General features: G+C 43.0%; 1 protein-coding gene across 1 annotated transcript; it reads left to right on the top strand.

Annotated features, from left to right (window-relative positions):
• Window positions 1-1,588: 1,588 nt before the first annotated feature.
• Window positions 1,589-27,325, top strand: YY1 (YY1 transcription factor). Its single transcript, XM_071426477.1, has 5 exons — window positions 1,589-2,574; window positions 11,577-11,739; window positions 21,340-21,400; window positions 23,872-24,030; window positions 25,146-27,325. The coding sequence occupies exons 1-5, from the start codon at window positions 1,878-1,880 to the stop codon at window positions 25,326-25,328; spliced, it is 1,263 nt and encodes a 420-aa protein (XP_071282578.1). The 5' UTR covers window positions 1,589-1,877; the 3' UTR covers window positions 25,329-27,325.

The raw sequence follows: 27,325 nt of genomic DNA, 5'->3' as shown, positions 1-27,325 counted from the left end.
AACAAAGCAATGGTGTACTGAGAAGTGAAGGTTAAAATGGAATGTATACTTGCAGCAGCCTTGGAAATACTTGTGAGGCAAATCTGCACTTGTAGTGCAGAGGGGAAAAGGGGAAGGAAAAGTGATACAACAGCTGGAAAAAAAGGAGGAGTGAAGAAGAGGAGATAATCTTGCCCTGAGTACAGAATGCCTGTGAGACTTGTTTTAAAACCCTCACTTTCGATTGTACTAATTTACTTTGTATAATCCAAGACTTCCTTTTTTTAAAGAAGTACATGCTTGTAGAGCCACCAGCACGTTAGCGTCTGACTGAAGATAACACAGTCCCTTTGAAGGACTTCTGGCAGCCTGTAGAGAACATTTTACAATTACTCAGTCCACAGCTCCACATCTCCTACCCACGACATCTGCTTGTTCACATCAAGACAGGCAGCTGCTTCTCTGCAAATTCTGCTCCAGATTTACGCCTGACCCCCTAGAAAGCCAATAACCAAATGCAATACACTCACGAGTGCTACTTTTCCCTCGGCACCTCTGCACACTGCGGTTCCCTGATGGGGTAAGGAAGGGATGTCCTGCAGCAGTGGGCAGAAGGGGAAGGAAGTGGAGCGTGACTGGAGCGCGGAGCTGCTGCGTTTGCAAGGCACGAACTGTTGTGCGGCTGTTGGAAAGGTTCTGGGGAGCAGCCGAGTTCGGGGACGGAGAGGTTTGTTAATAACTAAGGCAAATACCTACACTTGGTAGCTTAAATGAGGGGATCACTTCACGTGGTGGAATTTTGTGCGGTGATTGAACTGCAACGCTTCACTTATTTTAAACGCTGTTTCTCAGTAAGCGAGCTCATGCGCTCGGCCGCTGATCGCCCCCCGGCCGTGCCTTCGGGCCGGGCTGCCGGCGGCACCGGGAGCGGGCGCTCCGCAAACCCCCGGCGTGTCCGTGCGCATCTCCGTGCACGGCTGCGGGGAAGCGCCGCGCCCCGTGGGGAACGCACCACCCTCCGGAGGGCTTTCCAAAGGGAATAAAGGGAGGAGAGGCAAAGATTCCCACGTGCCGATCACAGCTCAACTGTAACATTCAAACGCGCCGAAGGGGCCCACGTCCCAAGGCTCAGCCGCAGCTCGGGGCTCGCCCGTCCATCAGTCCCGGCAGCGGCGGCAGCGGCGGGGCCGTTTCCCCGCCCGAGCTGCCGGCCCGGGCTCCCCGCGGGGCCCCGCCCGGGACACGGGCCCGGGGCACAGCGCGCGCCCGCCGGCGGAGCCGCCCCGGCCCCGCCCGTTAACGGCCGCGCGGCCCCTGCGCCCCCTGGCGGCGCCGACCCGGCCACCCCCGCGAGCGCGCACGGAGCTGCGGAGCCCGCGCGGGCGGCGGGGCCGGGGCGGCGCTTCCGCGCGGGGCGGGGCGGGGCGGAGCGGAGACGGCGCCGCGAGCTAATTGGCTGCTCCGCGCCGGGAGGTGCGCCCCGCGCTCGCAGCGCTCCGTGATAGGGCGAGGAGGGGCAGAGGGGGCGGGGCGCTGCGGCACGGCGCGCCCCCGTTGGCCGCTTCTCTCGCCTGGGCGCGGCGGGTGCTGCCATTGGCCGGCGGGCGGCGGGGGGGGCGAGTCCGGCGGCAGCGGCCTCCAGGGCTGGGGTCCGTCTCGGCGGCAGCGGCGGAAGTCTCGCGAGGGAGCGCGGCCGGGATTTGGCGGTGCTGCCTCCCTCCCTCCCTCCTCCCTCCCTGCCTGTCGCTGGCTGCGAGGCGCTGGTGTTTGTGTGGAAGGGGGAGGAGGAGGAGAAGGAGGGCAGGCGAAAGGAGCCCGAGCCCCACCATCCGCCGAGGGGAGCGGACCGGAGCCCCCTCGCCGCCCGCGGAGCCCTCTTTCCCTCCCCTCGCCCCGCCATGGCCTCGGGAGACACCCTGTACATCGCCACGGACGGCTCAGAGATGCCGGCCGAGATCGTGGAGCTGCACGAGATCGAGGTGGAGACCATCCCGGTGGAGACCATCGAGACCACCGTGGTGGGCGGCGAGGAGGACGAGGAGGAGGAGGAGGAGGATGAGTGCTGCGAGGAGTGCGGCCCGCACCACCCGCCCCATCACTACCACCACCACCAGCCCATGATCGCGCTACAGCCGCTGGTGTCGGACGGGGACCCCAGCGGGGCGGGCGGCGGCGCGGCCGGCGGCGGTGGGGGGCAGCTCCACCTGCACCACCACCACCAGGAGGTGATCCTGGTGCAGACCCGCGAGGAGGTGGTGGGGGGAGACGACTCGGACGGACTGCGGGCCGACGACGGGTTCGAGGACCAGATCCTCATCCCCGTGCCGGCCCCCGCCGGGGAGGACGAGTACATCGAGCAGACCCTGGTCACTGTGGCCGCCGCCGGCAGCAAGAGCGGAGGCGGCGGCTCCTCCTCGGCCGGCGGAGGAGGCCGCGTTAAGAAGGGCGGCAGCGGCAAGAAGAGCAGCAAGAAGAGTTACCTGAGCGGGGGAGGCGGCGGCGGGGCCGAGGGCGGCGGCGGCAGGAAATGGGAGCAGAAACAGGTGCAGATCAAGACCCTGGAGGGGGAGTTCTCGGTCACCATGTGGGCCTCGGGTAAGTGCGCGCCGGACCCCTCCCTCCCTGGGCCGCGGGCCCCGCCGGCGGCCGCGCGGTGCGGCCGGGAGAGTTTTGTTTTGAAGGGAGGCCATGTTTTGATGTGTGCGATGGGCGCCGCCATGTTCATCGCCAGGGCAAGTATGGCGGCTCCCCGAAAAGATGGCGGGGTCTGCGCTGCCGCCGCCGCTCCTGCCCGGCCGCGGCGGGGGGAAGGAGGCAAACATGGCGGCGGCCGCCAAGATGGCGGCGGCGGGGGGTGCGCGGGCGGGCGGCAGCGCCGCCGGCTCCCGGGCCAGGCCGCAATGGCGTAGTTTCTGCAGCAGGGGGAGGCGGGGTGCGGGGCGAACCTCCCCGCGCTCCCCCCGTCCCCGCCCCGCCGCCGCTCCCCGCGGGGCCCGCTCCGCGCCTGCCCCTCGCGCTCCCTCCCCTCCCCCGGCCGCCGCCGCCCTCTGTCCTCCTTCTCCCCCGTGTCCCGTCCCGCCGTCCCTCCCCGGCTCCCCGCCTGCCGTTCCGCTCGCGTCCCTCCCGCCCCGCGGCCGCGGGTGAGGCGTGTGCGCCGGGCCGTGACCGCGATGTGCGAGCGAAAACTCGCCCGCCCCGACCCCGCGGCTCCCCGGCCCGGGGACGGCGAAGCCCGAAATACCGTGTGCAGCTCGCCCGGGGGCCGCCGGCCCCGGCCCGCTGCGGTGGGTGGGGCCTCCCCGGCCGGAGCCCGCCGTGCCGGCGAGGGGAAGCGGCTCCTCGCCCCCGCGGGGCTGCCCGCGCCTCCCGCCGCCTCGGAGGGGGCGGCCGCAAACAAGCGGCCCTTGAGAGGCCGAGGGGCGCCGGGGGTGACGGCCGGGAGGGGCGGCCCCGGAGCTGACCTCCGTCCCTGGGAGCCGCGGGCAGCAAAGGGGCAATGTCTGGCTGGCCCTCGGAAACCGTCGGGCTTTTCCTCGACTAGGTCTGAAGCTTTAAATAAGCTTTTTAAGTAGGCACAGGGAGACCTTGTCGTGGGAGATTCTCTTTTTGAGGATTTTTTGTGTGTGTGTGTGGGGGGGTAGGAGTGTCTTTTAAAGGCAGTAAAATCTCGTGAAGGTGTTTAGTATATGTGGGGCTTGGAGTAAAGCTGACATGCACCTACCCTGCCTACTTTATTTCTTCTTTTAATTTTTACAAAAATGTATTGCCGGCAGCAATGCTCTGTAATCAGAGTTCTGTCCATATGTTACATAAATGTGAAAAAAAGAGGTCGAATAATACAGTTCATATAATGTGTAAATTGGTGGGTGTTTTTGGAACGGTAACTTGGTAATCTGTTTTGCATATCATAATTTTTGTGCTCTTTCGAGTTTTTTAGAAGGAGTCTAGTAAGATTGAAGCTCTTGAAGCTTTTGATGTAGTTGAAAATGTTTGTATTCTGTGATGCCTGCAAATGACTAGAAGTTATTAGCAAGGGCAGTGTGGAAGGGAAGGTGTATTGGATGGCTGAGTTCTCCTGCCTGAAAAGATGGAAAGCACAATGGCATGGATTTCTGCTCTCTTTTTAAATACAGGTGACTACTTTAGCAAGTTTCACAGTGTTATCTGACACTATTGGCATGTCAGGTGACAACCCAGTGAGTTTGATTGAAGTTCTTCTTGATGGAGTTTTCTATATCCTATTTAGTAGGATGGTGTTCTGTGTGCTTCTATATCACTGTATGAAACTGAATAAATTCCCTTGCTAGTAGTTTTATTAGAACTGACCATCCAAGAAAGATAAAAGATAATAGAAACTAATATAGTCTGCTGGCTTGTGGAAGCTGCTGGAGGTAGCAGAATGCAAGTGGCTGTATGACTCATGAGCTGGCAGGATCCAGGACCTCGCTGAGATCAATTGACAATTTCTAGCATGCATTTGCACTCAGAAATTCAGAGTGCCTGCTAGGATGCTTCCTTAGGACTGCATGCTAATTATTACTTGGCCAAAGTGAAGCATGTGTATAGTCAATAAATTTGCTTCTCTTCCCACATACACAGCTTTTATATCGGGGTAGCCTTATTGATTTTGGCGATTTTCTTGTTTAGGAGCATGACCATGGAGCTCAGTAGGAAGGATCCCACTTATAATTTACTGGACATTGAATTGCATTGCTGCATTTAACTCCATTATATCCATGATGCAGAAAAATAAAGAACACCTAGTCTGACTTTACTTGCCAAAAAATGCCCTTCCAAAAGCAAAATCAAATACATAGGGAAAAGTTTGACCTCCCCTCCCTTTGTGTATGCAGGCACCACCCACCAGCTTCAAACAGCCTTGGTAATAACTGCTCAGCTGAGAGTGTTGTGATGTTTTACTGAGAATATTGGACAGGCTCTTACACCTCATATGCAGCTTATTTATTTAAAGGGGTCTGATGTGGTCAAATGCTGGGAATTTTTTTCCTTTCTTTTTAAAAATTTTTTATTTTGCCTTTTTTTTTCCTGAAACATCAGAGGCTGAATTGTTGACAGAGAAATCGAAAAAGAAACAAAACTTGGGGCAGAGGGATATACACCCAAACCAAAAAAAACCCCAACCTGAGTACCTTCCCCCAAAAACCTCAAAATAAATAAAGGCCGAAAAAACCTAGAATCACTGGCTTGCAAAAGGGTAGTTCTAAAGTTTCCCTAAAGAATCAAACTACTTTATTTTGAAGAAATATAGTAAGTTTGAATCTGTATTTTGACATAATTAAAGATTTGCTTGCACGCTGATTCAGTTGACAGTTTTAAAAGCTAAATGAAAAGTTAATCAAAAGACAAGTGATAAATAGGCCATGCATCAAGATAAAACAGTGAGCCCTATATTGCTGTGCATGGGATTTTGAATTGGGAGGAAGGACACTTTGCTCACTACAGTGTGGGAAGACAATGTGAATTTATTCCTTGTTACTGTTTGCTGGTGCTACTACATTAGCTTGTACAGGGGTGGTACTAAATTTAACCAATCATAAATCTTTTTCCATAAATTCGTACAACATGTCTTGTAGCTCCTCTTGAAATGTGTAGAAATAATCTGTGAAATATATAGCAATGTGACTAAAGGGGACTACTGAATCCTTGTCTTGTTATGTGGTTTCTTAGAAATTGCAGCACTGTTGTTGGCAACAATTTAGACTTAGCATAACTTCTCTTATCACCTTGGTATCTATGGTGATATCAAACTTGTGACCCATGATTAAAGTGTTTAGTTTGAAACATGAGTGCCTTGTTCTAGTTCAGATCAGCTTTTCAGTTCTTAACAATACAATTATTTGTCTTTCTTCACGTGTTCATGAAAGTAAGAAGTGAATGAAGGCATATTTCTGAAAGGGTTGAAGAGGGCATATGGTGGATAGTTCAGTCATGTTCCTGTAGTGTGTTTACTTTATATCAAATACATGAATCAGAAAATTGCATATAGTTCAATTGCATGTAATCCGAGTGAGACACCCCAGTTTGTACTAGAAAAATTGTAGTTATCAAGTAGAATTTATTGGTATCTTTGCTGCATTTAGCTTGAATCATTGTCTTTAGTGAATTTTTCCAGGTTGGGTGCACAATAGTGAAGGGGGAGGGGAAGGATCGTGAGAAATCACTTTGTCAGATGGTGCTTGCAAAACTGATTCTTGCATGCAGGAACATTTGGGAAGGTGGTGCTTAAATGCTGGTTGCACCAAATGCTGGAAATTTCAAGCAATTGGGGCTTAAATTCAAAGGCGAAAAAATGGATTAGTGTAAGTACATCTTCTAGGAATGCCTCTGTCAAGCTTCCAAAGCTGAAATAGGTGTTGGCTTAAACCGTTATTGTAAGCATCGTCTGCAAACTGAAGTAGCACAACCAAATATTGCCCACAGATGTTAAACTGCTCAAGTGTCCCATCCCTAGATGGGAAAGACAAAGACACAGAAGTTACATGTATGGTTTGGAAATTATTTTTGATAATACAGGAAGCCTGTGCTGTGGATCCTTATTTGGAAGTTTGGGAGTTTATATTGGGTTTCTAGAAGATTCTTCAAAATCTGTTAAACTTTCAATGACTCAAAAAATAGAAAGGTTTTCATTTTACTTGATCAGATTGCAGGGGTGAGAAAAATAACCATCTGCTGTCTGACCAGTTGTCTTATGTAGTATAAATGATAGATGAGTCACTTAGTTCAGTTGTGGGGCTGTATCAAGGATGGCCAAAATGCTTTGCAATGACAAATAGGTAATGAGCTTCTTACAAAGTTTGTTATAATGGAGGCAGAAAGTGATTCTCTGGTTTAAAATATTAAGATGACAGTCTATTTCTGACTCCGATTAAGGCAATGATACAAGCTTCTGCTGTAAGCATCGAATCTGCCCTGACATTTTTTCCAGTGATAAGGTAGACTGTTCTCTGTGTTTGTTTTAAATGTATTTTCAGTTTTGAAAGTGAAATACATGAATGTGGTTCACCATCTAAAATGACTCGGAGGACTGTAGTCTGAAGGTGGGCTAGGAAGCAAATTAACTAACTTGCTGTTGGATCCTTCCCTGGGGCACTCGAGTCACTCCTGTGCTGACCATTCAGAAGGTCACAGTGCTTCAGCACAGCCCCATAAGTGCTGAAGTCAGATGATGACTGTTGATATATGCACTGGTTTTGTCAGTTCATGTCTCAGTGGTGTGAAATAAGAGATGGGTGACACAGGGAAAGAAGAACCTGTTCTCCATCTGTGTGCAAGGCACGTCAGAAGGAAAGTAACCTAGCAGCCGTTTAGGTTAAAAAATGACATACTGTGCAAAATGGAATTTTAACATTCAGAAGTGTCTGCTAAATAACTGTATTATTTAACAAGCTAATTACAGTTCTTTGCTTCCAAACATGACCAATGAACTAATTTGCCTGAGGAGATTGCAATGTGGTAGCAATAACCAAGCTGTTACCACAGTGCCTTGGTACTGCACAGCTGCCGAATACATCCTTTATCCTGTAATTGCTTTTCAGCTGTTCCTAAAAGCAAATGTGTTTAACTGTGTGATCATATTTTAAGCTTAAATGTTCATCCTTTTAGTGGCTAAGTAGAATGTCTTAATTTGGTGCCTTGAGGAGGAAGCTGTAGGATCAGGTGTCATTGCTTTGCTACCAGGTGTATCTCGAAAGTTCTCTTTTGCACCCTGTTTTCCTCAGATGAAAACTGATTGAACAACAATAGTTCTCCCTGCTCAGTAATAGAGGAGGAGGATGGCCAGAGATTTGGGGATTTAGATAAAATCAAGAATAAAAAGGAAAATCAAGAATAAAACAGAGGAAAAAATAATGACAGAGCTTCTTGGGTTGAGAGTTAAGAGGGTCAATTTAGTAAGCTGGGGAGTTCCAGAGTTGTCAGCTGCAAGTCAAGAAATGCTCTAAATAATGGGATTCCAAGGGGGGTGGATTTTTCTGTGTAATAGGAGGGCTGTGAGAGATGGAGAAATTGTGGTAATAGGAGCAAGATGTGATCAGTCAATTATTGGGAAGCAGATTCTACCATGATTTGTTATTGATTTGTTGCATGGAGTTACTAGTTTGATTCCAGTAAACTTGGTTCTTCCTACTATATTCAATACTTGGGCTTGGTTCTCTCAAAACTTCAGGATGTTTCACCAGTAGTCAAAAGACACAACTGCTAAACACTGAATTTTCACTGATGTTAGTAGAAGAATGTTTGACATACTTGCTTTGGAAGGTCTTAGTGGATCTGGTTCCATATGTGTATTGCCCATATTTAGGGGGCAGTGAGAGACATGCAGATGGAAGGACACTGAACATGAAGGTGTGTTAGGGTATGTCTTGAAAAGGTGCCTAGAACATCCCAGTTTAGACTAAGTAAGCAATGCAAGACCTTAATGCAAGTTGGCATGGAAGGATGTAGGGGGAGGCCATTAAAATTGTGTTCCAAGTTCATTACAGAAAGCTGCATTGGATCTATAAGAATAGTGCTTCAGCCAAATGCCTTATATTTGAGTCTGCTCTGCTCTCAGGTGGTTTTAAGGGACAAAACAAAGTAGATCAGACAGTATACATAGTAGTTAATTTCCTTTACCTGACTGCCTCCATGGTTCTGTCTGTATATAACTCATATGGGTGGCATCCAGAGATGTCACTGTATTTTCAGGGTTGTGTCTGTGTTTTGCTTTGCTTTGGATGCAGTATGTTTCATTCTGTGATGCTTCAGGAGAGGAAAAGGGGGAGGTAATTTGCCTGTAGTGGGCATCAGGACTTACTTGAACACAAAAACCAGCAAACAGTTAACTTGCCCAGTTAGCAGTGAGAATGATCAGTTCAGCCTGAGTGAAAGTTTGCTTGCACTTTACCCTCCAGACTTTGAGCTGCCTAGTCCAGGTTGATAGGCCATCACAAATAAAGTAAATTTGTGCATAGACGACATTGGTAAAATGTTTCCATTTCCAGACTTCCTCCAAAAAAGTGGGGAGGTTTCTCAAAAGAAACCCCTGGGGTTGGCTCCACTGTGCTGGCCCTGTCCCCTTGTGCTCCTCTCAGTGCAGGGGAGCATGAGTGCTGTGTTGTTGTTTTGTTTTCCCAATGACCTGACAATGTCACAGGATGGTCATGATACTAAAGAGGTACTGAAGTCTGCTGCTACTTTTTCAGAAATATTAGCCAAAAATTACACTTCAAGGTAACTGTTTTGTATTTTATTGTTTTGGTTTAAATTTATATTTGGAAGTGTGTGCTGCTTTAGAGATGCAGTTTTTTGTTATAGAAAAATGTGGTTTTTTTATTTTCATATAACTGTTAATATACTAAACAGTAATTTCTCTTATGTTTTATTCTATCCAAGCAATATGTTTATAGGTTTTTTGTGTTTTGCACCAGTAGTCTGTGGAATTATATAGCTGTGGAATTGACTTCTGTTGGCAGGCTTTTGGGAAGTAAAGCCACTGAGGGCTGGCTTTCAGTTTGGTCCTCAAATAGCAAGAAAGCACTGTGGTATAGCAAACCTTTGTGCTAGGGAAGGAAAGAACATCTTAAAGAATGTATACAGAATTTCCTAGTTGACTCATCTGATGTGAGGCAGGAAATGAAAACTTGTCTGTGTTATGAATGCCATCAAACAGTCAAACTGCAAGTTCTAGGTAACTGTTGAAATGGCCACGTTGAGGGCAGCTGATCTCATTCCAGTCTACGGTGTAGAGACGGTGTCACCTTTAGCTTTGCAACAATTCTGTGCCATTCTGAGCTCCCAGGCTTTTTTCAAGCTTCTGTTAGAACAAATTGTTGCCAAACTACTAGAGGCTTATTGACTTGAATTGTAACTCCTTCAGTTGCTGTAAAACTTAACATATAATCCTCACTTGAGGTAAATTCAATTGCTTTTTTAAAGCACTGGTAGGGACTGAAAGGTAGTGTGGTGGTGAGTGGACAACTAAAAAGGTCAATAGTCAGTTTTGTAGTTTACTTTGAGTTTAATGCTGCAGATAGTGTTTTCTTATTTACACTTCTGTCTTTGCAGCATTGGAGTCTGTTTTCCTCTTCCACCATGGAATATACATGAAGTGCTATTTGATCTGGTAGATCAGATTAAACCTCAAACCAGCAGTAACATTTCTAGAAATAGCTTGGTGGCAAACATTAAAAGCAGGCATTACAAATTGAATAGAAATTTGTGTCTGGTATATTTCTTTTATTTGCTTGTCTTGTTCTCTCTTCCCTAGCTAAGTTACTGAGTAATGACTAATGTTATTTCCTGTGTTTCTGTTTAGGGGAAAAATCCCGAAACATTTTGTCTTTTGTTTTCTGCCTTATGTTTTCCTATCTTTTTTATTTGGTGAAATACTATTTCTGTCCTGCCACTTTGTGTTTCCACTGCTTAAACAATATCTGTAAAATAAAACTTCCTGCTATTTTTGTGTAACCTCCTGTGTATAAAACAATTTCCAGAATCTTCTCCCCATTCACATAGTAGGATAAGTACTGTCAAGTTGCATTACATAGAGCTGAGTAGTTACAGCCATATATACCTCTGTTGTCCCAGGTGTATCTGAGGGTGGAAAACAGGATAGGTGCTGGGTCTTCCTTTCTGCTGCTGTGAACACTGCAGTGAGGAACATAGATGGATGTTTCTGTTCTCTCTCATTTTTGTGTCTCCCAGTTTCTGTTATAAAATAGCAAGAGGAGATAGAATGCATGGTACAATGTTTTCTGAGGTATGAATGTGAGTAGACAGCAACAGCAGGTCTTCCACCTGATTTCACTGCAGTCCTTGAGCACAAATTCATAGGAGGAGCTCTAGAGCAAACAAGAGTATCTTAACTGGCTTGCAGATCAAAGCTTTGAATAATCCCAGTGTGCTGTTTACATAGTGGAGTGGGAAAGGGCTTAGGATGGCCCTTGCCACAGAAGGAAGAAGCCCCCTTGGGAGAGAGACACACGATTTGAGTTGCTTTCTTTGAGATCTGTCTGCAAGTGTGAGAAAAACTTAATTTTACAGGCAGATGCTGAAGCCCATCAGCAGTTATTTTTAAATTTCTTGTCTCTATGACACTTCTGTTGGAGGTCAGGGAAGTCTGCAGACTGAAGTAAAGATCAGTAGTCCTGACGCCTTAGGGTAGGTGTCTGCTGCCCTTCTGATAGGCTTCCAAAGTTAGGGACTGCTGCTGAGTATCAGCGTGGGTATAGTGAAGATTAGTCCTGAAGAGGTTAAGGGAAATCAATATTTAGACATTATTTCAGGAAAAGTACATTATCTTTCAAGTGCAGCCAACATTTATAGGATTGTTCTACTAATTTCTGTATTTGTTTGTGCTTAAAATAGATATGCAATTTCTGCTTTTTTTCCCTCACTCACTGTATTCTTTCTGTGTTCTTCAGGCTGTAACTGTATGGATGTCTTTTTGCTCTTCACAATTAGTGTGGAAATATGGAAGAGCAGTGTATTGTTTTAAATGTGCAGCAGTAGTGAATTTGTATTGAGATGTAGCCTAATAAATTGTATGCTGTTTTGATCATTAGTATGTATTGAATTCAGTATTTTGTGTATTTCAGATGATAAAAAGGATATTGACCATGAAACAGTGGTGGAAGAGCAGATCATTGGAGAGAATTCTCCTCCAGATTACTCAGAGTACATGACAGGGAAGAAACTTCCTCCTGGTGGAATACCTGGCATTGACCTCTCAGACCCCAAGCAACTGGCTGAATTTGCTAGGTAAGTAGAAAGAAAGGAGGTTTAAAATTTGATCTTTTCACTGGTTAAATGATGAAACTGTTAGGCAAAATGCTATATTTAGTATGGTTTATAATTCCATTTAATTACCTTCTAAAACAAGGGATTTAACACAGCATCAGCTACTCTGTTCTGAACTAAAACAACAGTTTTATATTCAGCAGTGAATTCTTCAGTGTCTTCAGTCTCCAGTTCCATTAGGTAAGACAGGACCTAAATACATTCATTGATAGACTGCATCACTCATTGCTCCAGGTAACCCTGCCTTGGGACTGGACTAGATAGATGCTCTCTAGAGGTCCCTTCCAAGCCCAGTTCTGTGATTTTACATGACAGAATATTTCTGTAATGTGAGTAGCCTTTAACTCCTGAGCACCAAAGGATCCAATGAGTGAAGTGCTGCATTGGGGTTGTTCAGTACAAAATAGTAAGGCTACAGGATTTAGCTGGGAACGCCACTTCCTGTTCTTTTTCCCCTGCTTCTTAAACTGAAGATCTCAAATCACGTGTCCTGCCCTTTCAAGTGCCACTGTTAATTGCAGCTGGATTTTCTCTGGTGAGTCAGAATTGTCGCTCGTTTACGTGTCAAAGGGCTGACCGGAGTGCCAAGGTGACTTTTCCTTTCAGGCGGAGGTGGCGCGGCCCGCGGCGGGCGGGGCGGTGGCGGCGCCCCGGGCCCCGCTCCGGTGCGGGCGCTCGGGGCAGCCCGTGGCCGCCAGAGGGCACCCGCGGCCGCGGAGGCGCCGCCCTGGGCCCGCTGCGCTGCGCTGCGCCGCGCCCGTCCCGTGTCCCTCGGTGCAGGGACAGCGTCGCTGCTCGGTCTGCAGCTGTCTGAGCAGGGCTGCTGCCTGTCTCTGGCTGCTGCTGCCGCGTTTCCCCAAGCTGAAAGCAAAACGTGTAAAGCCACATTCGTTTCGACCCCATTCATGAAAGGTGCACTATCTGCCTCTAGACAACAGATCGTGTAATGGTTGCTGGACATAATTAATTATTTTATCATTTACTACATTTAAAATAATACATTATTTTATCATTTACTAGGAATTAGGAATATTTAAATCCTATTTTATGCATTCATTTTTTTTTATCTTGACATTTTAAATTTTTTTCATTATATAATTAAACCATATATCCCTACATTATCCAAATCACTTATCATCAGTACTTCCAATTAACCTTCCTCTGTATTTCCTGGTATATTTCCTGAAAGCAAAACGCATGTAAAGCTACATTCATTTCTGTAGGAGCTGGCTGTTCTTCAGAGCTTGGGTGCACGGTTCTGACACTCAGCAGGTGGACAGTCACATGTTGTTATCCTTACTACCCAGTAGAGAGAGACAGTGTACCTTTTTCCAGGTAGTTGCTACATGGTCTGGCTTCTTGGTTAGCTGGATCTTGGTGTCCAGTGTGTGCATTTATTCCTGTTTCACCTTTTTGATCTTTCTGCTTTTTTCAAGTTTTGTCCTGTTACTCTGTAGTGTGTTTGTGCTGGAGGAATAAGAGCACAGCCTCATCCCACAATTACTTTCACTAAAGCCATTGAACTATGAGTTTTGAAAGCTCCTAGTAAAATAGTTCTGTAGGGCTTGCTTCCTGCTTCAGACTGTCTGATCTGGAAATGTATAAAAGCACATTACAAACAGCTGAAAACAGGGTTCTGTCTGAAGTGATGGGTGGCTCTAGCTATTGATACTCTTTTGTGTATTACTGTCATTTATCAAAGTTACTGTAATGCTCTCTGGGACCTGCTGATGAGATCATACAATTTTTTTGAAAGCAGATGTTTAACTGATACACTTGAGTGTACATAGTGTTCCAATTCTAAACTGTTACTTACATATTTCTACTCATCATGTGTTTAGAATGGTGTTCTCCATTACCTTAAAGCATACTAAAACTTTACTCTGGTTCTATTAGACACTGAAGTACTGAATAGCTGTCTTTTGTTAGGAAGCAGAAATAGTTTCTTGCAGGGTATTCTCCATGCAAATACTGAATATTTTGTCTTCAGATTGAGTTGAATAGTTGAAATGGTTGTCAGGATTTGGGTTTCTTGAAGTGACCAGGCTGCTTCTATCAGATGTGTCTGCATATTTCTAATAGTGTGGAATGTTTTAGCAAGGTTTCTATTGAGAAAATAGTGGCTGCTGGCAACATGTCAAAATTACTACTTTTCTATATTTATAGTATTTCAGAATGTTCTAGGAAGTTCCAGAGTTGGAATTTGTAGCATGTAGTGGAAAGATTCAGTTTTATGTGTGCAGCCTCTTTTCCCACAGCAGATAAAATGAAATCCGTTTCAGTCAGAAGATAAATGTGTGATGGCAGAGGAAGCACCTTGCTTGGATATCACCTTTAGTAATATCCCCAAGTTGCTCAAAACCCGGGAAAAAATGTTCTCATAGCTTAATTGTAGATACATGACAATTTAATGCATTTTCTAAGAAAGGTTATTGGGTTTCTTGGTCAGAATTGGTGACTGTCAAACTTTTACTCTTGCCTTGCAGTTGTATGTTATGTCTTAAATTATTGCATTTGTTTATTCTTCTGAGACTGATGACTATGGGTGTGTTAGAATTTGAATATTTCTTGTTAAGGTCTTGTCCTCCTGCAAAGAAGTGTGTTGAAGGGACTCCTTAGCTAATGAGATGGATTCAAGTACTGATATCTGCAGACTGCTGTTCGATTGTCTTATTGACCTTGCTGTGTGCACTATCACTAGGAACTTTGCATGGCAAGCTGGAAGAAAATATTAGGTTTCCATTGTTGGAATTGGCTTTGGAGGTTCAAGGAGTACAGTTTTTCATGCTAAAAGAATGTGTTTGTTTAGTATAAAGCTCTGTGAAATTGCCAAACATTGCTCATTGCTTTACAGTTCAGAAAATTTTTAGTAGCTGTATTGTGAAAAATTTTAGCAGCACATGAAGTTGAAAATTGCTTCTAAACTTAAGTAGCTTCACATGCTGTAAGGTTTTGAATTACAAATTTGTATTTAGATTGCTTGAAAAAAGAATTGTGACTGTCCACATCAAAGGATGTGTGAACTGGCTAGTAAAATTGTGTGCCAGGGGCATTGTGCATAGTTGAGAGAAAGCTGTGTAGGGTTGCTTTTTTGTTTTCCTTAAAGTAGGAAGGAATCTCACCATACATTTGTAGAAATTACCTCCTCTGAACAAGGCTAGAGTCACTGTTTATGACAAATGCAGCTTATTTTGATGAAGGATAAATTGATTTTAAATATTTGCATTGATTATTAGGAACAAAGTTCTGAGGTTAAGCTTGAACAGAAAAAGCTTGAATTCTAGTGGTAGTAGGTTTTGAGCAAGGTTCTGGTATTCTGATCATGATCTAGTTAGTGAAAGGTAATGCAGGGACAAACCTGATGTTTGAAGTTGTTTGCAGCTCTGCAGCCCTTCAAAAAAATAATTGAGAACTGTGGTAATTGAGCAGCTGCAGTGGCCACCAGTGCCCAGAGCTTGGTGGCTCTCACAGAGTGAGGGGTTCTGATGTCTCCTGTGATGCAGTTGTCTTTCCCTGCCTAGTTTAGAGCATATGTCATTGAGTCATGTAGCAGGAATCTGAATCCTTTAGCTGGAACTCTGACAGTTTTTCCTGGAAAAACTTTTATGCATTCTATGATTCCATTGAAAACACTGTGAATAAATAGGCTGTGTCAGAACATCGACATGTTCAGTAATGTGTAGATGGATGACCAAAAGTTACACCTGGCTGGCAGTTATCACTTTTTTACAGATTACTTTAATTCTGTTTTAGGAGTCTTGAATTTTCTCTAGCATGCTCTGAAAACACAATAAAAAAGAAAAAGGTGGAATTCTCTTGTAATCATATCAAAATGTGAAATGTTAATTGTGAATTATCTGCTCAGAAGGACAAAACCTAATAAATTACCATGTTTTCATTTGATACCTTTGACTGGGAGACTGGAAATCCCTTCAAGTGGAGTAAAATGCTTTATCCAAATCTAAATTGATGACAGCTCAGTAGTTGGCTGTGCAGAAATCATAGCTGCTTGGTAGTGAAAACTTAGGAAGGTAGCAGGGGTATTTCTAGAATGTGCATATGGCAAATTCCCTCAAAGCAAGCCACTAAAAAGGATATCCCTAGTTACCCTGTCCCTCCCTCTTGTCCTCCAAATACATGACTGAACTGGCTGAAGACAGAACACAGACATCAGTAAAACAAAGAAATAAGAAGGAATATCCTATAGCTGGGAAATTGGCACAGTAATGGGTCCTGGTGGTAAAAACTATTCTTTGTGGTTTTATTTTCTGCTGATCTTGGTATGTTTTCTGAAGGAGAGCCATTGTGAGAACTGCCTTCTTTTCCATCCACTTTCCAAACCTATAGAAAACAAAGGAGAGGAAACTGCATTAGAGTTTGAAATAGGACACCCTTTTTAGAAGTGACAAAGCCTTCTGGTCATCCAGATTTATGACTAGGCCTCTTTATAAGGTGTATGCTTTTGTATGGTTCTTGTTACAGAGAAGCTTAAAGGGCAGTAAAGTGACAATTGCTTTACCCAGTATTCTTGTAGGGGAGGGGACATCCCCTGCTCTGTGCCCCACTGCACAGGTCAGTGTCCCTGTTTGCACATAGGATATTCCTCATAACTGGGACAAACCTAGTAGTAGAATCATGGAGTGAAAGAACTTCTTATAGCAGTTTTCTTCCTAACTGTGACTGAAGCAGGTAAGACACTGGCTGTTCTTGGGTTGTACACAGAGAGATTCCTAGGACACCTTGTGCCACTCCCCTTTCATCTTGTTTGTCCAAAAGCCAGTCTAGCCAGTTCCAGTAGTTGTTCAGCACAAATAAACTCTTGCAGTAGCACAGGGCTGTGACACTCAAGTTGGTTCTGCTCAGCAGGGCAGTGCAAGGGCAATGGCAGAATGAGGGGAGCACACCAGCAGTGCCAGTAACACTGCTGAGAGAGAATCCTATCTTCCACCTCTGACTGTTCTGGGAGGCAGAGGAGGGTGGCCATCAGCACAGGAGAATATCATTGCTGGTCATCAGAGACCTCTAGGATGTGTTAAAGGAGCTGCCTGAGAGAGAGAGAATAAAGCTATTAAGATTAGCTTTATGTACAGAGGGAGCTGAGAACACAAAACTCCTTAGCAGTGGCAAAAAAAAGGGAGATTATGGAGCAAAGGGGTAATTCTATACTGTTACTTGAATTGTATTTCCTTTCTTCCCAGCTTTAACACCATTTCTATGGCTGACTTTTAAAATTGCATCAATTGACAAGTCTGTAGGTTATGGAGTTGGACAGGGATTTGGGGAGGGGATTAAGGTTCTCTGAGGGTGAAGTACTCTCAATTCAGCTGTGTAGATGGAAGGAGGTAGTTAGGTTTAACTTTCAGATACAGCACAGTATTGTTTTCTTTGTTTTGAGAAACTGAGTGATTTAATACGTGATTTCACTCAATATTCCTTATGCATGGATAAGGGAGTGTGCTTTTATGCAGCTCATCTGTAAAGCTGTTGGGTTGCACACATTCCTGCTTCCTCTGCTGTCACCCATTCCCTCCCTCCACTCCCCCAGTGCAAGTTTAGACGTAGCCTTTAATTGCAGTGTCCCAGTGACTTGATGCCAAGGTACAAGGCACCCCTCCTGATTGTCACAGTTAATTGATTTGCAGTTGCCTCTACTCACTGCAATGAATGTAAACTCACTGCAGAAATGAAAATTTTGGTCTTGCCATGTAAATTGACTTTCTGCAAAGGCAACTGTTTCTGAAGTTCCACTCCAGTATTAATGTGTGTGTCTGTACTTGTGTTAAATAGTGATATTTGTTAGAGTTCTGTTTTTGATTAATATTTCAGGCTAAGAAAACTTGGATGGAGCTGGTAGAGATGCTCTACTGGGTGGGAGCCAAAAGTCTAACCACCACCAGCAAGAGCTACCTGCACCAGTGTAATTAAGATCAACAGCACAGATTCTAGTCTGGTCTCCTTTTGCAGAAAGTTAATTTTAAAGTAAGACCAAAACCTTTTTACTAATACATTGAACATGTAAGTCTTTACATTCTTCTCTGAGGGATTGTCCATATGGCTTCTGCAGCCTTGTGAGCAGGATGACATTTTTTGACATAATGATCTACTGTAGCTGTGCCTGTGGTGTTCATGCCCTCATGCCTTTAATCCAGGTGTACAAAGGGCCCAGCAGCTTCCTCCTGCCTGTGGCACTGAGATACAACCTGGACACTGTTTGCCATCTCTTCTTTTGCATTGCCTGCTGCTGTTTTGTTCATAAGCCTGGCTGTCTGTGGAACCCTGTGTATAAGTACAGTCTTGTTCCACATTTTAGGCTTAACTTGCTGTGCTTCCATTAAAAATGAGAAGATGTAAAATTACTCATTTTTTAACTGAAACCTTTTGTCATTTGTATCCAAAAGTTCAAGTATACTACTGGGCTGATACTGCTTGACTTATAAACAAAGCCTGAACATTAAAAAGACCTGGATGGACATTCATGTTCTATGCCTGTTCAGACACTGAAGTGAAAAGGTGTATATTGATGCTGCAGTCTGTCCCATGTCTGACCATCCAGTTCACCTGCAATTGGTTCCTCAAGCTTCCTTCCTGCACTGGCCCAGGGGATTTTCCTCCTTACTACCTCAACAACCTGTTAGAGATGACACTGTTGCAGCATTACTTTCTCAAAGATTGACTTAATACCAGAGGTAAGATACAAGAGTCAGGAAGAGGATTCAACACAAAGCTTGAAAATGCAGGCACTGCCCACTAAAGCTATTTGCCACATCTCTTGTTAGCAATTCTCTTGGTCAGTCACTCTCTTTACTGGTGACCAGTTAAGACTTTGGAACAATAGTGGTTTTACACATTCTGATTGTGTAAGGGACACAGATCTCAGACCTAGGAAGTTGGTTTTTTTTTGCTTCAGTTTTTTGGGGGAATGACTCAGCCAACATTTAACAGGTTGATTGAATTAAAAGGAGGTGGTTTTGGCACCAGCTTTGTCTCCTAAGGATGTTTGTTCTGTAATGGAATTAAATCATGACACACTGTTCTCTCATGTCCCATCTTGTCAAATCATTCTTCTGTGACCATTTTAACAATTGCTCATTTCTGTCCCTTTTCCTGTTTTTTAAAATCACAGTGATACAATAAGGAGAATCCCATGCTAAAAGTAATTGAAGGCTTTCTGTAGGGGTACTGTAAAGACAGCTTTTTGTGTGTGTTTTCCTACAGGCTCAGTACCTGTAGTACTATTGAGTCTGGAACCTCACTGGAGAGTGCAGTCAGTCAGTTAATCCCAATCACTTGTTTGGAGTCAGGTATTTTACTACTTTACTCAAAGAGACTCTGTAAACTGAAAACACCACAACCATTCTCTATTCCAGTTGGATTATATAAATTAAGTCTAATCAATAAGGTCAACTGAGTTGGTCTGTAGTCTTGAAAAAGATAGTTACAATGAAAATTAAGGTAATGAGGAGACTGCTGTACAGCAACAGATAGATGTAGTTTGCTGTATTCAGAATGTTTCTGCCCTTAAGTTAAGTTGTTGAAATCTTAGTTGTACTGCTGGTTGTGGTGCACAAGAGGAGCTTTGTCAGCACTAATACTTTACACCCATTCCCAAGCCACTGTTAATATCTGTAAATGTGTTTGTAACCCTGCAGGAGGCTGTAGTGTTCTTCAGGATAGCTCTGTACCTGCCAAGTGTAGTCTGGAGATACTGAGGCAAGTAAGAGTTTCCCATGTGCCCACTTAGAGAAAAGAGCAAAATAAACCTCTAAGTCCTTGGGGTTTAGTGCTGTCTGTGAAGTGGCTGTCAAGTGCTTTAGTCTGTAGATGATCACTTGAACTGTGCTACATCTGCAGTACTGAAAGGACTCAGAGTCAGGGACCAGTGATAGCTGACAGAGCCATGGGAGACTTGTCCATCACATATCACTCCACTGGCAGTTGTAAGATGATTTTCCTGGATCTTCAGGATTTCTGAGGGAGTTTTTTCACTGCTCTTGCCTTAATTCACCCTCTTCTCTAAGCAGTCCATGTGAAGGAAACAGGTGAAAGCAGAGTTCAGTCACCAGAGTGTGACAGTAGCAAAGAAGTCTGGACTCAGCTTGCAGAAACCAAATGCTTTTGTGGTCAGAATGGAGGCATTTTAGTTTATTTTCCCTACAGCTCTTGGGAAGTTTTTGAGTGTTTAAGAGTTGCTGTTTAGGTATTTTCATATAAATTAATTAAAAGGGATGTAAAAAAGTACATATATGCATTGGAAATCTCTTCCCCCAACCTTGTTCTTTTATATCAGTTTCCAGAAACAGAACTCATGCGGATTAATACGGTCATGGATAGGAACAGACACTTTTCTTTCTGAACATTGAGTGTGTACCAGAATTGGAATTCTGATAATTCAAATTATTTTGTTAATTTCAAGCTACTCATTCTGTTTGAGACTAGGGAATACCACCAAACCTGTGGATTAATTTACAGGTATGATATGTCGGCACCTTGTGACACAGAACTGTCGTGTGCTGTATTGCCAGGAAAAGCAGTTCAGTAAACCCACATGAACACACTGGCTCTGCTTCCACAGCAAGGTTTGGGAATGTGCAAAATCTCATTGCTTACCCAAGGGAATCTCAGCTGTATGGGGTTCCATTTATTTGTACCCACCTACTGCTGTAGTTAGATGGAGATAAACATTTTCTTTTTAATTTTTTGAAGACAGCACCACAGGTTTGAGAAATAAAGACAGCTGAAAGTGCAGTGCAGATCCCCAGAATCACATCTGGCTCTTCTGACTTTGTGATAGGTGGTTGTTATAACACTGTTCAAGGTTGTTTTGTACAGAGTCTTACTGTAGGTAAAATAGATCTAACACCTACGAGCAAGAGTTTGCTGGGCTCCTTATGTAGCAGTGGAGGCTAGTGGCTATAAAATAAAATGAGGATCCCTGTCAGTGACCAGAGGTAAATTGGTGATTGCTTGTCAGATTGCCAAGAGTGGAATCTATGTGCACAATACCTTAAAGTAAGAGTGACTACCATTTCTGTGGTTGAAATTGATGTCTACATTGTCTGTGTAGATTCCACAACCTGCTTGATTCTGCTTTCCCTGCTTCTGTAGAGTTTTCTCTAGAAGTCTTGTGTGATGAAAATACTGCAGAATGATTGAACCTATACTCCTTCATGTCCTGCTGTATGGATGGAGAGGAAGTGAAGCTAAATAGGCCACATGGGTACTGGCACAGCACGAATGGAGTTTTCAAACAAAACCTCCTAATTGCAATTAGCATATGTCAGGGAAAAAGAATCTCAATTTCCACATATTCAGAGGATTAAGAAGATTGTATTAAATGTCTTATTCTGTATTTGAGAGGTCCTTCTGGAAAGCAGAGCATTCCAAATGCTGAATTATACTGGTAATATTTTTATGAAGGTTTTGAAAATGTTAAAGTGAATACCATTGACACATGTAATACTGGGGGATAAAATGTGCTCATTATGTAGGCACTCAGGGGAGAAGAGCTGTCTACTAATGTGTTTCTACTAATATTTTATGTACTGTTTTTTTATCTTTAAGAATGAAACCAAGAAAAATTAAAGAAGATGATGCTCCACGAACGATAGCTTGTCCTCACAAAGTAAGTGAAGTGCTCAGCTTCTGAGTAGATAGCAATTTGTAGATCAGAATTTTGTATTGATGTTTTCTCTTGAGAATGAATAACTAAAATATCTTACTGTTAATAGTATACACTCAGTTAAATGTATTTTAGTTGTCATTCTCTAGAGGCTTCCTCTAAAACCTTTCACTGAATAATATATTATTCCCATTCCTTGTCTTAAGGTTAGTGCATCCCTAATCTTCTGGTAACCATGATGCACAGTCCCTAACATGCTGGTTTTACTGTTGTGATTTCCCGACACCCAAGAATACATACTTGAAAGAATGTTCTGAAAGCTGTTCAAAGTACGTTCCTAAGATCTATATATCCTCTGCTTGGAAACTATGACAGATTTGGAGTCTAGATCAGGAATCAGCAATTTATGGTGCAGATGCCAAAGTCAGCTTTATTGGAAGACTCAGAATTGCATTCCACAGAGCTGGAAACTGCATCATCATGAAAGAGAGAGGCAGGCATCCTTGAGATATGATTCTGATCCACTGGTAGCAAGGAAGCTTCTGTCTTGAATAAACGTTGCCAGTCGCCTAGATTGGTAGCCTGTGGCTTTACTGCATTATCCAGCTTTTGTAGTGCTTCTTTTAGCTGATTTAGTCTGTGACTAAAAAAGACAAACACAATCTTGCTGACTTCTGGTCTAGATAAGTGTGAGCCTAAGCCAATAATCAGGGCAGATAGCTATTAGAGTTATCCATTAGAGAGCATGAATAGAAGGCTACTTTCTGACAGCCATGGTGTAAGGAATTTTCCAAATTCCTCTTTGTGCTTATATTGATTTCCAATTCTCCACATTCTAAAAGTGTCGTGTTTTTTTGTAATACAGTATGCAGAGATACAGGAACAGTTATTTTTTACTATACCAAGGAATGTTATCTTCATTTCTTTGATTTACTTTTTCATAGCCTCAACTTCATCTAAACGGGGGGGGGGGGGGGGGGGGAAACAATATTCTATCCTTCCATTTTTCTATCTTGTAGTGTTTGTAGGCTTTGTGCATTTATGAATTCAGTTTACCAAAAGAAAAATATTGTAGCTGTACCTGCTTCTCTCAGAGGCAAGAAGGGACTTAGAAATAAATGCAAAAAAAAGTTGATGGTCTGTTTACTTTGGTAGTGCTTTGCCCCACCCAGTTCTGCTATGTGCCATGAATGGTGGCACAGTACTTCAAAATTAGCCAAAGTGGTTCTGGTGCCTGAAGAGAGAACTCCTGAAAGTGACATTTTGCCCCTTTTTGTAAGAAACAAAGCTTATTTAAATGTATTTAGGAAAAAGAAAAGGGCCTGGAGAATTTAAGATTAGCAGTTTAACAGTCCTTTAGGTACTGTTAAATTTTATGCCTCATAACACAGTGGTGTTGGCAGACTAGTCTTATATAAGTTTAAACAGCATCACTAGTAGTACAGATAGGATTTATGATTATTAATAGGATTTTATGAGGGATTTTGAGCCTTGAGGAAGACATTTATAAAACATATGATAGATATCTGTTGTTTGTCACTAAGAAGTGAAAAAAAGAAAGATTAGGTAAATGGAGCCCCAAGTTACTGCTGGCTTAGGCATACTCTGGAATCAAAAGTGGTATTCCTCTGTCAATGCAGGGTTGACTCCCAGGTTAAGACTTTTGATGCTGAACCTGAATTAATGTGTCTTCTGCTTTTGGATTGAGCTGGGACTAACTCACTCTGTATTCTGCTGCCCAGTATCACTTTGTAGGTTTAATCTGCAGCAGCAGTGGCACTCTCTGTCCCAAGGGGGTAGTGATCAGGCTGCTGCCGCCAGTTTGGACAAGGTAGTTCCTGTAAGTTGTTATGTGCTGGAAACCCTCTTGCTCCATTTGTTCTCAGAAATGGGCAGGACAGAGAAGGAAGAGGACAGAATGGTGGGAGATGGTGCACATACCACTTGGTACTAGGGCATAACCTGTGGTATACTAAAGACTAATATATTGTAGTACTATAGTTCTCAGAATATAGCACTTTAAAGAGTACACCATAGGTATCTATGAACTCTCCTTCTGTCTTTTGGTTTTTTTTGGTTGATTTTTGTTTTGTGTTTGTTTTTTTTTTTTCTCTGAAACCTGTTAAGTGCTTTTGTTCGGTTTATTCATTTACTTCTGTCAGAATCTGCATCTTCTCCATAAGACTGTCCTGTTATTCATTTGACTACACATGGCTCACAATAATGAGTGAGGAAAGGGTTTGGGATCTTTTTGTTTGGGATTGGGTTTTGGTTTTATTTTATCAGCTTTTCAAATGATTAGATTTTCTCATATTGCTTTTAAGAAGTAAATGTAAGGGATGTTCTTTTCAGGGCCAACTATTAAGAAAGTATTCAGGATATAAAAGCATTATAAATGCTTGTACTGTAGCAGATAAAACCTTCTTTATGAGAACTAGCTTATCTACTAATTGAGTTTCACTGTTCTTTTTAAGGGCTGCACAAAGATGTTCAGGGACAACTCTGCCATGAGGAAGCATCTGCACACTCATGGCCCTCGAGTACACGTATGTGCAGAGTGTGGCAAGGCCTTTGTGGAGAGCTCGAAACTAAAGCGGCATCAGCTGGTTCACACCGGAGAGAAACCCTTTCAGGTACTGCTCACCTGCAGGCACGAGTGCCACACCACCCTGGGAGCAGGGAGACTCCAGCTATAACCTGCCTTCCACAGGACTTGGGCAAACTAGGGCTCTTCTAAAATCAGATGAGGCACCTGAAAAACTGGGAGTCCCCTTGAGTTAATTAGCCTGTCATTTAATTATTTACATGGATTTCTCTTAGAAATTGGTAAATTGGATGTACATGAGAGATACCTTTCAAAATATGATGTAAAGTTGCCCTCTTTAAAAATGAGGTCTGCAGTTACTAGAGAAGTAAGCAAATGTCTCTTTCTCCTCATCATCTTTTCAGCTTAGTGCTTGTGGGTAACTGAGACTTGGAGCTGCTTGCTCAGTTACCTCAGAGTACTGATTTTCAGTAGGGTTTATTAATCAGTTTTCAACAAAATGATGGAGTCACTGAATCTCTTTCCATTTATATTGAATGATGTGGGCTTCTGCCACCAGAGGTCCCCTGCCCTCTTCATATACTCCCTATAAATCTTTAAAGTTAGTCTTGAACACATATGTGTTCCCCAGAACACTTAAGATATGTAGGGTTTTTTTTGTTGTTGATTATTTTCTAAAATAAATTATTCCAGAAACTTGATTTGCAGTCCTCAGGCGTTTGCTTGCACTGAATGCATGCACTGAATATTCTGTGTGGTCAGTATAAGTATTTAACACTAAATGTGCTGTCCTTTTTATATCAAGCCCATCTTAAAAGTAAAGCAGGTAAAATGAGAAAATCTTTGCAAATCATCACTCAGAGGGGGAAGTTCTGATGTGAAATCCTGTTTCTGTTTTGTTGTACAGTGTGGGTACAGTTTCACATGCAGAGAAGGTGTCTTTAGTGGAAGTGCTTGCTTGCATGCTGGAGGTCATTTATCTCCCTCTTTGAAAATAGATATGTTATTGTATATATACTATATACTGAAGTCTTGCAGTTTTTAGTGCAGTTCAGAGGGGATCCCTGCAGAGCTTCACCCAGAACAATTTTCAGCCTCTGGCTTCATGTTTCTGCAGTCTAGCGATTTAAAGAAGACTGTTTTTCTGCTCAGTGATGGAGATGAGTTCCACTAGCTAACAGAGTGGTTTTTTCCTTCCAACAGTGTACGTTTGAAGGATGTGGAAAGCGTTTTTCACTGGACTTCAATTTACGCACACACGTGCGAATTCACACTGGCGACAGGCCCTACGTTTGCCCGTTTGACGGCTGCAATAAGAAGTTTGCGCAATCAACCAACCTGAAATCTCACATCTTAACACACGCTAAGGCCAAAAACAACCAGTGAAAGTCGAGGAGAACGTTCTCGAACTCAAAGCATCTTACAGGAAAATCAATTGGAAAGAAATACGCCTCCCCTTTGTATATTGTTTCTAGGAAAGAATTTTAAAAAGAACCCTACAAAACTAAAGGACGTGTTTTGATAAGTAGTAAATAAAAAGCAAAAAAAAACCACACAGAAAACTTGAAGGTGACATTGCTAAGATGATCCACCTTGGTCTGTAACCCCGTTTCAAGAACACGGTGTTTTGTAAAGTGTGGCCCCAACAGGACGGGTCAGCTCATGAACTTGCATCAGAAAAGACAATTCTTTATACAACAGTGCTAAAATTGGACTTCTTTTCACATTCTTATAAATATGAAGCTCACCTGTTGCTTACAATTTTTTTTAATTTTGTATTTTCCAAGTGTGCATATTGTACACTTTTCGGGGATATGCGTAGTAATGCTATGTGTGATTTTCTGGAGGTTGATAACTTGCTTGCGGTAGATTTTCTTTAAAAGAATGGGCAGTTACATGCATACTTCAAAAGTATTTTCCTGTAAAGAAAGAAAAGTTATATAGGTTTTGTTTGCTATCTTAATTTTGGTTGTATTCTTTGATGTTAACACATTTTGTATAATTGTATCGTATAGCTGTAATGAAATCATGTAGTATCAAATATTAGATGTGATTTAATAGTGTTAATCAATTTAAACCCATTTTAGTCACTTTTTTTGGAGAAATACTGCCAGATGCTGATGTTCAGTGTAATTTCTTTGCCTGTTCAGTTACGGAAAGTGGTGCTCAGTTGTAGAATGTATTGTACAGGCACTGACCGTTTATTAACACCTGATAATATGTACATCCCCCATGTAATAGAAAGGACAACAATAAAACAGTGGTCCTAAAGAAAGAATCTGGCAGAAAATGATCTGTAAGTGCAGTCAATTTTCTTTTGTTGTCCAGAGCAGTTCTAGTTCCTCTTACCTCCCAGAAATTGGAAGCTAAATAAACTCAAGTTTCCTTTACTTTGCATTCAATTACAGTGATTTGTGATGCAGTTAATACCACATCAGGTGGTATATCTAAACAGAATTGCTGACTGTAATTCTGGTTTTGAGTGACCTAGACTTCCATTAACTGGAACGATGGATTTGGAGACTTGGCAGTGTAGTGGGGAGTGTTCTGTGTGCCTGGACAGCAACTTGGTAAAACAGTACAGGAAATAACTAAATGGAAACCTTTTTTTAGTCAAGGTAAGGAATGTTGGCAGTTTAAATGCAGTAACAATAGAAAGTGGAGGAATGGTAGGGTTTGGGTGATCATACCAGGAAAAAAAAGAAACTGTTTCTTCTTTTGGCTAACTTGCTTGAGTGTAATGATAAAAATTTTTGGAACCTTATTGGACACCTTTTGTTTCAAAACAAGAACTTGAAGTTCTAAGAGAGCTAGATGGAGTTTTGATGGTCTAACTAAGAGTGGTTACTTCTCATTTGTTCAAGTGTTCAAAGAAAACTTAGCAGATACTATAGTAAAATGTGACAGATTAATAAACAGAAAAAAATGCAGAGAAATGCATAAGTTATTTTTTAGAGGCATGTAACATATTTTAATGCAGTAAAAAGTGTTGTTAATCTTTTTCTGAATTCTTTTCTTAAAAGGTTCATCCAAGTTTTCATTGCTGATACTGTAAAACTTAATTTTGAGTCCATTGTTGGTGGTAGTGGCAAAAACATGGGTAATAAAGAAACTGCACTTAAGACCAAGGGAATTTTCATCCATACATAAGTTAATCTGAACACTGCAACTCTAGTCTGAGGTTATTAGGAGTAGAAAGAAAGTTGGGACATTTAATTGTAAAGTATGCGTTAGAATTTTGGCAGTATTTTTTCTTTTATATATAAGCAGTTTTTGAACAGGACAATATACTGAAACTTGTATAGTTATAGTTAAATTAAATTCTGTATACAGTTAAATTAGTGTCTATTCTTTTTGGAAGGAAATAAAATTAATTCAGTCTA

The sequence above is a fragment of the Agelaius tricolor genome, unplaced genomic scaffold (assembly GCF_023055355.1).
Source record: "Agelaius tricolor isolate 1412-34295 unplaced genomic scaffold, bAgeTri1.0.p SCAF_5, whole genome shotgun sequence".
Taxonomy (NCBI): domain Eukaryota; kingdom Metazoa; phylum Chordata; class Aves; order Passeriformes; family Icteridae; genus Agelaius; species Agelaius tricolor.
Note: the sequence above shows the minus strand (reverse complement) of the source record. Positions and strands in the feature narration are given on the sequence as shown.